Below are 13,762 nucleotides of genomic sequence, written 5' to 3' on the forward strand. Positions count from 1 at the left end.
TACCCAAGGGAAAGCAAGAACCCTTTCTTACTCAGGCTACCCATTTGCCTAGCTTACTGCTTCTCCCGAGCAGCACTCCTGGATGGGGAATGGGGGCACAGTGGTGGGAAAATGAGCAAACCTTTTGGGTCCATCATACCCCTACTCACTGGCCAGAATAACTGAGCCAAGGTGTGTATGTTTGCGGGGGAAGAGGAGGTGCAGCTGGTAAATTACTATTCTTCCCTCCTCCTCTGGGAGCAAGGAGTGAGCAGGCATGACACAGAGGTGTGACTCCCAGGCACCATGCCTTCTGCAGCTATTCTTGGAGTGATGCAGCTTAAACACTGCCCCTTGCTCAGGAATATGCCTAAAGTTCCAGGCTAGCCCCACATGGTAAGAACTCAGGCTATGTTGACACAATTTCTTCTACATACTGGAACTATATGTTTTTTGTTTTTTTGGTTTTTTTTTAAACGGTAACAAATGGGCTATGGTGAATATAATTCCATTTGCGGTTTATATCTCCTCAAAATCCTGCATAAACCAATTTCCTAATACAATAATTCAAAGAAAGACATTATCTATATAGGACACACAACATTTTTACGTTTTGAGAGGAGGAGGGGAAAGTGTTCCCTCTCCAAGTACCAACATCTGCTAGTATCCCCATGTCTAGAGTAAGAAGTATCCTAGAAGATTTTTCTCATCCCTATTGAACTATTTATTTTGAATATTAAATGATATCAAAATCGATTGTCTCCATGTTGCCATTTGCAACATGTTCTATATTCTTAGCATCACTATTAAGTACATATGTGCAATATAAACATGTATATATTTAACAAATATATATTTATGTTTAGAGGTAACACCCGCACCTCTCTTACCATTCTGTAGCACCAAGCATAAAACACAGACTACCAGTTTCTTTCATTCTGTCTAATTAGTGCAGTTATTCTGACACCAAGTGTCCACACTGGTGCATTACAGTCTTCCTAGATTAGTCACAGATTACAATGACTTGGAAAACAAATATTTCAACTTGCTGCTGAAATTGGAGTGGAGGAGAATTTCAGTGATGGAGAACCCAGAATTTGGGGTGTATATGCCAATGGTTATCAATGATTTATCAATATTTTATTTTGAATGATTTACTATGTGGAAAAATATTGTATAGAAAAGTTTATGGGATGAGGATGCGTTTGGAGGCAAGCACCTAATGGGACCGACGTGATCTAGCCCATAGTGGTCTGCACTGCTGACAAACTTCAGAAAGCACTCACCATTCCAGATACAATGCTCAGAGGAGCTGAATGCAAGAGGCATTCATTCATTATGGTATAGAAGGGTACAGCTTGCTCAGGAAGGACAGGCAGGGAAAAAAAGGGAGGAGGTGTTTCCTTATGTATTAAAAATGTATACACTTGGACTGAGGTGGAGATGGAAATTTGAGACAGACTTGTTCAAAGTCTCTAGGTAAGGATAAAAGGGGTAAAAAACAAGGGTGATGTCATGGTAGGGTCTACTACAGACCACCAAACCAGGAAGAAGTGGATGAGGCTCTTTTTAAGCAACTAACAAAATCATCCAAAGCACAGGACTTGGTGGTGTTGGGGGACTTCAACTATTCAGATATCTGTTGGGAAAATAACGCAGCAGGGCACTGATTATCTAACAAGTTCTTGGAATGTATTGGAGACAATTTTTTATTTCAGAAGGTGGAGAAAACTACTAGGGGAGAGGCTATTCTAGATTTGATTCTGACAAATAGGGAGGAACTGGATGAGAATTTGAAAGTGGAAGGCCACTTGGGTGAAACTGATCTTGAAATGGTAGAGTTCGTGATTCTAAGGAATGGTAGGAGGGAGAACAGCAAAATAAAGACAATGAATTTTAAGAAGGCAGATGTTAGGGAATTCATAGGTAAGATCCCATGGGAAGCAAGCCTAAGAGGAAAAACAACTGAAGACAGTTGGCAGTTTTTCAAAGAGACATAACTAAGGGCAAAAAGCAAACTATCCCATTGCCTAGGAAAGATAAGAAGTATGGCAAGAGACCACTCTGGAGTAACCAAGAGATGTTCAACGATCTGAAAATTTAAAAAAAAGTCCTACAAAAGTGGAAAGTAGGTCAAAGGATTACAAAGGATGGATATAAACATATAACACAAGTATGTAGGGAAAAAATTAGAAAGGCGAAGGCATAAAACGAGATCAAACTAGCTAGAGACATAAAGGATAACAAGAAAACATTCTACAAATACATTAGAAGAAAAAGGAAGACCAAGGTCAGGGTAGGCCCGTTACTCAATGAGGAGGAAAAAACAATAACAGAAAATGTGGAAATGGCAGAGGTGCTTAATGACTTATTTGTTTCGGTTCTCACCAAGAAGGTTGGTGGTGATTGGACGTCTAATATAGTGAATACCCGTGAAAATGAGGTAGGATCAGAGGCTAAAATAGGGAAAGAACAAGTTAAAAATTACTTAGACAAGTTAGATGTCTTCAAGTCACCAGGGCCTGATGAAATGCATCCTAGAATACTCAAGGAGCTGACTGAGGAGATATCTGAGCCATTAACGATTATCTTTGAAAAGTCATGGAAGACGAAGAGATTCCAGAAGACTGGAAAAGGGCGAATATAGTGCCCATCTATAAAAAGGGAAATAAGGACAACCCGGGGAATTACAGACCAGTCAGCTTAAGTTCTGTACTCGGAAAGATAATGGAGCAAATAATTAAGCAATCAATTTGCAAACATCTAGACGATAATAAGGTGATAAGTAACAATCAGCATGGATTTGCCAAGAACAAATTGTGTCAAATCAACCTAGCTTTCTTTGACAGGGTAATAAGCCTTGTGGATGGGGGGGAAGCAGTAGATGCGGTATATCTTGACTGTAGTAAAACTTCTGATACTGTCTCACATGACCTTCTCATAAATAAACTAGGGAAATGCAACCTAGACGGAGCTACTATAAGGTGGGTCCATAACTGGTTGGAAAACCATTCCCAGAGAGTAATTATTAGTGGTTCACAGGCATGCTGGAAGGGCATAATGAATGGGGTCCCACAAGGATCAGTTCTGGGTCCGGTTCTGTTCAATATATTTATCAATTATTTAGATAATGGCTTAGAGAGTACACTTATAAAGTTTGCGAATGATACCAAGCTGGGAGGGGTTGCAAGTGCTTTGAAGGATAGGATTACAATTCAAAATGATCTGGACAAACTGGAGAAATGGTCTGAAGTAAACAGGATGAAATTCAGTAAGGACAAATGCAAAGTACTCTACTTAGGAAGGAACAATCAGTTGCACACATACAAAATGAGAAATGACTGCGTAGGAAGGAGTAGTGTGGAAAAGGATCTGGGGGTCATAGTGGATCACAAGCTAAATATGAGTCAACAGTGTAAAACTGTTGCAAAAAAAGCAACCATCATTCTGGGATGTATTAGCAGGAGTATTGTAAGCAAGACATGAGAAATAATTCTTCCGCTCTACTCTGTGCTGATTAGGCCTCATCTGGAGTACAGTAACTCCTCACTTAACATTGTAGTGATGTTCCTGAAAAATGCGACTTTAAGCGAAACTATGTTAAGCGAATCCAATTTCCCCAGAAGAATTAATGTAAATGGGGGAGTTAGGTTCCAGGGAATTTTTTTTTTGCCAGACAAAAGACTATATATATATATATATATACACACACACACACACAGACACAGAGTATAAGTTTTAAACAAACAATTTAATACTGTACACAGCAATGATGATTGTGAAGCTTGGTTGAGGTGGTGAAGTCAGAGGGTGGGATATTTCCCAGGGAATGCCTTACTGCTAAATGATGAATTAGCAATTGGCTGAGCCCTCAAGGGGTTAACTCTTGAGGTTATTAATGTAGCCTCACACTCTACAAGGCAGCAGGAATGGAAGGAGGGGAGACAGCATGGCAGACAGAGACAGAGACACACACCGTGTGTGTGTGAGAGAGAGTGTGCATTTCCCCTTTAAGTACGCTGACCCACTCTTAAGTTGCCTTGTTAAGTTAATCAGCAAGCTGAGACCACAGCTGCTGCCAGGAAGCTCCCTCCATCCTGAGCCCTGTCATGTGTCCCCCTGCTCTATGGAGATGGGGTAAGCAGGGTGCAGGAGTAAGGAGGAGGGGGACACCCTGACATTAGCCCTCCTCTTCTCTTCCCACCCTCACCCCCTGCCCCCGCAGCAAGCAGGAGGCTCGGGGAGCAGCTCCAAGGCAGAGGGCAGAGGGACAGCTGAACTGCAGGCAATTGATAGCCTACTGGGCAGCTACCACACAGGGAACTTAGGGGAGCGGGGAGCTGATGGGGGGCTGCCGGTCCACCCTGGTCCCAAGCCCCTACCCGCTAGCTCCAACGGGCTGCTCTTCCTGCAAGCAGTGGACAAAGCAGGCAGCTTCCAAACAACGTTATAAGGGAGCATTGCGCAACTTTAAATGAGCATGTTGCCTAATTGATCAGCAATGTAACAACGAAACAACATTAACCGGGACGACTTTAAGTGAGGAGTTATAGTATTGTGTCCAGTCCTGGGTGCTACATTTCAGGAAAGATGTGGATAAATTGGAGAGAGTTCAGAGAAGAGCAACAAAAATGATTAAAGGTCTAGAAAACATGACCTATAAGGGAAGATTGAAAAAATTGGGTTTGTTTAGTCTGGAGAAGAGAAGACAGAGGGGACATGATAACCGTTTTCAAGAGCATAAAAGATTGTTACAAGGAGGAGGGAGAAAAATTGTTCTTCTTAACCGCTGAGGACACGACAAGCAGCAATGGGCTTAAATTGCAACAAGGGAGGTTTAGGTCGGACATTAGGAAAAACTTCCTGTCAAGGTGGTTAAGCACTGGAATAAATTGCCTAGGGAGTAGGGTTGCCAGGCATCCAGTTTTTGACCTGAACACCCAGTCTAAAAGGGACCCTGGCGGCTCTAGTTGGGCCGTTAAAAGTCCGGTCAGTGGCACAGTGAGGGCCCGGGGCTAAGGCAGGCTCCCTGCCTGCCCTAGCTCTGCACAGTTCCTGGAAGCAGCCACCAGGCCCTTGCGGCCCCTAGGCACATGGGCGGCCAGGGAGGCTCCACATGCTGCCCCGACCCCTAGTGCTGGCTCCAGGAACCACAACCAATGGGAGCTGCGGGGGCGGTGCCTGAGGTCACGAGGGCAGCATGCAGAGCCTTCCTGGCTGCACATGCACCTGGAGTTGCACTGCAGTGACCTGGCGGCCGCATCCTGGAAGCCCCAGTAAGTGCCGCTGGGACCCCACACTCCGAACCCCCTTCCACACCCCAGCCCCCTGCCCCAGTCCAGAGTCCCCTCCCGCACCCTAACTCCCTCCCAGATCCTGCACCCCACACCTTTCCAGCCCTGAGTCCCCCCCCGCACCCTAAACCCCTTATCCATGGGCCCACCGCAGAGCCTACACCCCCAGCCAGAGTCCAGACCCCTTCCTGCACTCCAAAAGCCAGAGCCTCCTCCTGCAACCCAAACCCCTCATCCCCAGCCTCACCCCAGAGCCAGACAGAGTCCTCACCTGCTCCATACCCCAATGCCCTGCGCCAGCCTGGAACCCTTTCCCGCACCCTGAACCCCTCATTTCTGACCCCACCCAGAGCTCGCACCCCCAGCCCATATTCCCCCCGCATACACACACGCCAACCCTCTGTCCCAACCTGGTCCCTCTCCCACACTCCAAGCCCCTCATCCCTGGCCCGACCATAGAGCCCACACCCCCAGCTAAGCCCTCACACACACACCCCCCACACTCCAACTCCCTGCCCCAGCCTGGTGAAAGTGAGTGAGGGTGGGGGAGAGCAAGCAGCAGAGGGAGGGGGAATGAAGTGAGCAGGAGCAGGGCCCTGGGGACCAGGAGGGGTAGGGGGCAGGCAGGGATGTTTGGTTTTGTGTGATTAGAAAGTTGGCAACCCTACTAGGGAGGCTGTCGAATCATTGGAGATTTTTAAGAGCAGGTTAGACCATAGGCGCCAACTTCCTCTCTGCCCGGTGGGTGCTCAACCGACACCCACTCCCACCCCCCACCCCCGCGCCTATGCTTCCAGTCCTATGAGTCTATGGTTTCCATTTTCAGGAAGATCAAGAAAGCAATCTACTTTTAATAAAAATAGCCCCAGACACCCGCACATTGACTTGATAAAGTTTAGGGTCATGCTCTGGGGCACAAGACAAAATCAGTTGCTACATGTACACAGAGCACTAGACTGCAGCTGCATCTTGTTCAAACCCATTACTGTACATGAAACACAGAAAAGATGCTTTGTTTTTGGATTTTTACTAATTTTTACCAAAAAAATCCCCTGGGTTTTCAAAAGCTATTATTTTACAAAAACAATTTTCACCTGAATTTTAGACCACTCAAATACGTGAAAATACTGGTTATGTTAAGAAAATCCAATACATTAGGTAGATGTGTTCATGTTAATAATAAATTAGCGTAAGTGTGAATATGAGGCTGTCAGTTAAAGTTAGGCACTGCAAAGGAAGATATGCACACGCATACGTATGCATGTGTTAAGGTACAGTTCATTAAATAAACCACAGCATTAAACTGCCTTTACTTTCCAATACTCTTACTTCTCCTTTCCCCTAATAGTAACCCTGATATTTACCTAGAAAACTGTCAAGTCAATTTTTTGCACTGATTTTCACCCATTTTTAAATTTTTGTAATAAACACTGATAAATTCCCAGGAAATTTGCAAGAAAATAAAAACTGAAACAGGAATATAGCTCACAAGCCAAATAAAACTGAACTATAATTATAGTGAAACTTGAGCAAAAGACCACCTCCCATAGGTAGCGTCTTAACATCTTAAAGTACCCTCAAGGGTTCCAGTTCAACTATGTTCTCCTATAGATTAAAAACAAAACACCTCAACTCCTCTAGGCAACTAGGTTACCTAGGATAAATTTCACTGTGTTTGAAAAACAAACAACAAAACAATGCAGGCATGGTATTTCACTTTCCAGTTACACGGGGTGGACAATATGCACGTCACTCACCAAATGCTTTCATAGGCTCTATCAATGTTAGTTTAAATGTCTGACCCTTCTCCAGTCCTTTTAATAGGTTGGCAACTTCATAATGACGACAACCCACCATATTTTTTCCATTTATAGATTCTATATGATCACCCACGCATATCACTTTGATTTGGTCGACAAGGCTGTCTTCTTTAATATGCTGTCAGATAAAAAAGCATTTATATTAGTTAGAAACAAAACTGAACCGGAGGTTCTCATGTACCATGCCTTGATAATCATTCAAAAATAGTTAATCTGCATTTAATATAAAATTGCATTTAGATGTGGCACAAAATGCATTTTGAAATCTGCTTTAGAAATGAAGCTGAACTTAAGTAGATGTTGGATTATTAAAAGATTTTTTACTATAAACATGTTTATAGTTTAGTATGTTTAAAATTACCAAACATCTCTCAGAACACCATATGTTCCCACACTTCCCGTGCACCCCACAGACACACATTATAGTATTTCCACTGAGATAACAATGAAGTTATGAAATCAGTGTTCTTAATTGGACATCTCACAGAAAACAAATCATCTAAAATTTATAAAAATGTCTTTTATAACAGAAGTTAGTATTTTTTTTAATCTTATGGTGAATGAATTATAGAGGATAGAAAATCCCAAAACATGTAAAGATGTCTAGCATTTGCATCATCAGAGCATTTTAGGGGCAGAATTTATAAATATAGGACTTATAATTCAAATTTCAATTTTTATATGAATTAAAAATATGTTGTAGTATTAGTTTTTCTACGCATGAGTCCCATCTTTAATTCCCTTACTTCAGTGGAGAAACTATAACATAATAATCCAACTTATTATCCTGAGTAGTTAGGGTGAGATAGGACTTTTATTCCAATCTTCTCCTGAAATACATACTATTTCAGTGAGAACTGAGTTTATTTTCAAGTAAATCCATTCATCCAGCTTACAAAATGACATAGGAAATAAAATATTGTTGTCTAATATTTTAACACCTATCCTAGCAGCCCGTGGTCCCAATGGGGGGCAATTCTCCTCCTACAAGGTTTCCATGGAACTGGGGGTCACTTATAAGCAGTGGTCCCATACTAAATCAGTACGGCTGCTGTCGGAGCAGTCCCAAGAATCACTTGGGCTGTGTGGTTGAAATGCCACTGAAATTTGACCCGGACGCTTGACCATACAGATGGAGCGTCAGCTGGGACAAATTTCAACAAGTGGCATTGTGACCTGGCACACAGGGTCGCAACACCGCTCCAATTTAGCCCAGCTGCCCCTCCATCCAGACAAAAGGGTGACTGGGCCAAAGGGTGTTGAGACCCGGTGCACAAGGAGTCTGTCCCAGTGAAGTACAGGAGGATTTGCCGAGAACTCAGCTCATGCATTGTGTGGGTGGAGAGGGGAGACTCCCCAGCCGAGGCAGACTCGAGGTCCCTGCTAGTGTGGGAAGGAAGGGGGACAAACAGGAACCAGAATGGGGTCCCTGCCAGGGAGGACAGGGACTGAAATTTCTCCCCACAAAAATATCTGAACTGGAGCAACTGCTAGGAGCATAACTGTCTCAAAAGCCTGCTTCCAGTGTGTGTGCCTGTGTCTGAGCAAGACAAAGGGAAGCCTGGTAGTATATGGTGTTCTGTTAGACATGTGGCAATTTTAAACGTCCAACAGAGTTTAACTCTGATAGCACAAATCATTTTAAAGTCTAGATTAAAGCCTCTGAGAAGACTCACTTGGGAGGGCAGGGGGGAAGAGGAAGGCATGTTATACACACAAGGAATCAGGCCCAAAATGCTGCAACACATTCCTGTTATAAAGTGCAAGGTGTATCTAGCAAAAGCAGTGAAATCTCATTACATTCAATCCCCACTTAGTTTCTTTACTTAAGCAGATGTTCTTATTATCAGGGTCCAAATTAAGTGGTGTTGACTGGAAACATGTATGTGGTACTTCAGACTACCTTTTGTATTCCAGGCTAATTATAATAACTTTTGGGTGGACTGTTAAAAGAAAGCAGGGCCATGCTAGACACTGCCACTGAGATTCAATGTTTAATTTTCAAATGGTTTACAGTCCATTTTAAAGGGTAAGTCGTGCATTTTCAATGCAGTGCACAGAGAATTAATTACACTGTTCCAGTTTTAAATAATCAGATTTGCACACCTATAACTTGGTACATCATACTATAATGATGTGCTCTTAAGCATCTACAAAAATGTCCTTTTCCCCAAATAATAACTCATGGATGATTAGTTTCACTCCAAAATATATCTTCCCATTTAGCTATAAATCCCTAAAAATAGGATTTTATAATAGAATTGGTGACAGACTGTTGAATACAGCTTTGCAAAAGTGACATGATAATACTGAATTTAAATGAATGCTTTTATTATAAAGCAGAACATTAGATCTTAAAACAAAAGCACCACTGTTTTCAACTTCGTCCATAAAATCTGACCATGGTGTCAACTGCTTTAGAAACTTACCCTTTTAAACACAGAACAGTAAGTAGTTACAAGCAGGAAGTGATTATAACTATCAACAGATTATCTAATACAACAGGGATTGTTATTATTGTACTGATTAGATGACATGGTATTAAAAACACTGGCAGCCACAGGAGTTTTATCTACACTAGGCGCCCCACTGCTGTTGCCACAGGTAGAGCTGAAGAGGTGCTAGCAACAGTGGAAAATATTTGTCAAAAACTCCAAGGACAGAGACAGTCTAAAAGAAAGATGAGATACAGCTGAGGCCCAAAATAGTTTTATTACTATTTTCAAATGAGTTAAATGTTTTTACTATTTATTTTGCTTATGCTTGTGGGCCTCACAGTGGAAGAGGATGTTTAGAAAAGATTTAAATAAGGAGAATTGGGGATGGGTGCATAGGAGATTGAGAGGGCCTTCCATACGCATGGAGTAACAAGGTAAGACGATAAGAGTGACAGAAGGACCTATGAAAGAACAAAGGGCGATACTATACAAAATGAGATTAGTTTTCTGGGCTGGAGTGGGGTTTTGAAGGTGATGTTAAATTTAAGCATGAGGTCCTAGTGGGTGATTGGGAGCCAGTCTGACAATTCTAGTCTTAATATTTATGAATCTATTAATTCTGTTTATGTCCCAGTTCCTCCAGTGTGACAGTTCCAGACAGCGAATGTATTTGAATGTACAGGCCAGATGCTGAGCATGCTATTTTAGAAAAAGCTTCCTTTATTTCTACCACTAAATTTATCCCTAATCTAAGTGGCTTTCAGATTACTTCTCTCTTCCCCTTGGGCTCTCTGTCCCTGTCTTATCATGCCAACCACTCTTAATAAATAAAAATAACTAGGGCTGTCAGTTAATCGCAGTTAACTCACACAATTAACTCAAAAAAATTAATCACGATTAATCGCAGTTTTAATTGCGCTGTTAAACAATAGAATACCAATTGAAATTTATTAAATATTTTGGATGTTCTTCTACATTTTCATATATCCTGTATTCAGTGTTGCAATTGAAATCAAAGTGTATATTATTTTTATTACAAATATTTGCACTGTAAAATGATAAAAAATAGTATTTTTCAATTCACCTCATAAAAGTACTGTAGTGCAATCTCTTTGTTATGAAAGTGTAACTTACACATGTAGATTTGTTTTTGTTATATAACTGCACTCAAAAATGACAGGTTTCAGAGTAACAGCCGTGTTAGTCTGTATTCGCAAAAAGAAAAGGAGGACTTGTGGCACCTTAGAGACTAACCAATTTATTTGAGCATAAGCTTTCGTGAGCTACAGCTCTTATGCTCAAATAAATTGGTTAGTCTCTAAGGTGCCACAAGTACTGCTTTTCTTTTTGCACTCAAAAACAAAACAACGTAAAACTTCAGAGCCTAAAAGTCCACTCAGTCCTACTTCTTGGTCAGCCAATCATTAAGACAAACAAGCTTGTTTACATTTACAGGAGATAATGCTGCCCTCTTCTTATTTACAATGTCACCAGAAAATGAGAACAGGCATTTGCATGGCACTTTTGTAGTTGGCATTGCAAGGTATTTACGTGACAGATGTGCTAAACATTTGTATGCCCCTTCATGCTTCGGCCACCATTCCAGAGGACATGCTTCAATGCTGATGATGCTTGTTAAAAAAAATGTGTTAATTAAATTTGTGACTGAACTCCTTGAGGGAGAATTGTATGTCCCCTGATCTATTTTATCCACATTCTGCCATATATTTCAAGTTATAGAAGTCTCGGATGATGACCCAGCACGTTATTCATTTTAAGAACACTTTCACTGCAGACTTCACAAAACGCAAAGAAGGTACCAATGCGAGATTTCTAAAGATAGATACAGCCCAAGGTTTAAGAATCTGAAATGCCTTCCAAAATCTGAGATGGATAAGGCGTGGAGCATGCTTTCAGAAGTAAGGACCAACACTCCAATGTGGAAACTACAGAACCCGAACCACCAAAAAAGAAAATCAACCTTTTACTGATGGCATCCGACTCAGATAATGAAAAAGAACATGCATCGGTCCACACTGCTTTGGATGGTTATAGAGCAGAACCCATCATCAGCATGGACACAGGTCCCCTGGAATGGTGGTTGAATCATGAAGAGATATACGAATCTTTAGCACCTCTGGCTCATAAATATCTTGTGACACTGGCTACAACAGTGCCATGAGAATGCATGTTCTCACTTTCAGATGACATTGTAAACAAGAAACGGGTAAGCATTATCTCCTGCAAATGTAAACAAACTTGTTTGTCTGAGCAATTGGCTGAACAAGAAGTAGGACTGAGTGGACTTGCAGACTCTGAAATTTTACAAAAATTATTAGGGGTATGGAATAGCTTCCATATGAGGACAGATTAATAAAACTGGGCCTTTTCAGCTTAGAAAAGAGACGACTAAGGGGGGATATGATAGAGGTCTATAAAATCATGACTGGTGTGGAAAAAGTAAATATGGAAGTGTTATTTACTCCTTCTCATAACACAAGAACTGGAGGTCAACAAATTAAATTAATAGGCTGCAGATTGAAAACAAACTAAAGGAAGTATTTATTCACACAACGCATAGTCAACCTGTGGAACTCTTTGCTAGAGGCTGTTGTGAAGGCCAAGACTATAACAGGGTTTAAAAAAGAACTAGATAAATTCATGGAGGATAGGTCCATCAATGACTATTAGCCAGGATGGACAGGGATGGTGTCCCTAGCCTCTGTTTGGCAAAAGTTGGGAATAGAAGACAGAGAATGGATCACTTGATGATTACCTGTTCTGTTCATTCCCTCTGGGGCACCTGGCATTGGTCACTGTTGGAAGACAGGATACTGGGCTAGATGGACCTTTGTTCTGACCTAGTATGGCTGTTCTTATGTTCATAATTCTACACTTATAAGTTCAACTTTCATGATAAAGAGATTGTACTACAGCACTTGTATTAGGTGAATTGAAAAATACTATTTCTTTTGTTTTTTTACAGTGCAAATACTTGTAATCAAAAATAAATATAAAGTGAGCACTGTACACTTTGTATTGTGTTGTAATTGAAATCAATATATTTGAAAATATAGAAAATATCAAAAATATTTAAATAAATGGTATTCTATTATTAATAGTGAGATTAATCATGATTCATTTTTTTATTCGCTTAACAGCCCTAAAAATAAACTTTTCAGAAGTGTATTGAACCCAGGACAGAGTTTCCTTGGGCTTATAGTGTTGCAAGCACTGCTCATATTCTTCCAGTACCAGAGGATCCTCTCCACCTAAAACCAGGTCCCAGAGTAGGCCAGTATACAACAGTTTGGTGAGACTGCACTTTTCTATGGTGACTGCTATCTTTAGTTCCAGAATATAAACTGTGATTTTGTTTATATAAGTATCTAGCTGTCAAGGCTGCAAAGGAAACCTTCCAAATGTGAGATGAAGGAAAATGATACAGTAGTGTCTGCCTGAGTCTGCAGACAGCCTGAAACAATAGCTCTGTCCAGTGAAAATTGCTTCCATTCAGCTCAATAGGGTGTTGAACTCTGAAGTGTAATCAGCTTTTGACATTTTAAATGTCAGGATTGTTAGCCATTTTGGTGCTTTTCAAGGAACAAGAGAAAGCTGAGGTGTAAGGTGTGGTCTATATACAGTTTTTGTTCCAGTATAACTATGTCAGTCAGGGATGTGATTTTTACTGATATACTTATACCTGTACAATCCCTAGCATGCAGAAATAAGCTATACTGAGGACTGGTCTATATTCCAGACCTATATCGATATAACTACATCACTCAGGGGTGTGAAAAATCCGCACCGCTGAGCAACACAGTTATACCGATTTAACACCACCACCCCGCCCCTCCCCATGTAGATAGTGCTATGCCGAAAGAAGAGCTTCTCCCACTGACATAGCTACCACTTCTGCGGGATGTGAATTAACTACACCAACAGGACAGCTCTCTCCTGTCAGTGTAGAGCATCTTCATTAAAGCACTACAGCAGTGCAGCTGCACCGATGCAGTGTTTGAAGTATAAACGCACCCTGATATAAGCACATTCATTCCAGCATAACTGCACTCAACTAAGGGGGTTGTGCTGCTTTAACTATACTGGTACAGTTAAAGTGGTACAGCTTTTGTGTGTAGACAAGGTGTTGGTGTATTATGAAGATCTACACAATCTACTGTGAATGGCAGCTCATTTTTATGACATGAGCAAGCAGGATTTAGAGAGTTGG

The 13,762-nt window shown here is 41.4% G+C and overlaps 1 protein-coding gene across 1 annotated transcript in view; it reads right to left on the reverse strand.

Annotated features, from left to right (window-relative positions):
- The window catches only part of GIPC2 (GIPC PDZ domain containing family member 2), a 54,704-nt gene that overhangs the window by 21,046 nt on the left and 19,896 nt on the right, over positions 1-13,762 (reverse strand). Inside the window, exon 3 of the mRNA XM_077824790.1 lies at positions 7,031-7,211. Coding sequence (XP_077680916.1) covers positions 7,031-7,211 — 181 coding nt within the window. The remainder of the gene's footprint in view (positions 1-7,030; positions 7,212-13,762) is intronic.

Source organism: Eretmochelys imbricata, chromosome 8, assembly GCF_965152235.1.
Source record: "Eretmochelys imbricata isolate rEreImb1 chromosome 8, rEreImb1.hap1, whole genome shotgun sequence".
NCBI classification, from domain to species: domain Eukaryota; kingdom Metazoa; phylum Chordata; order Testudines; family Cheloniidae; genus Eretmochelys; species Eretmochelys imbricata.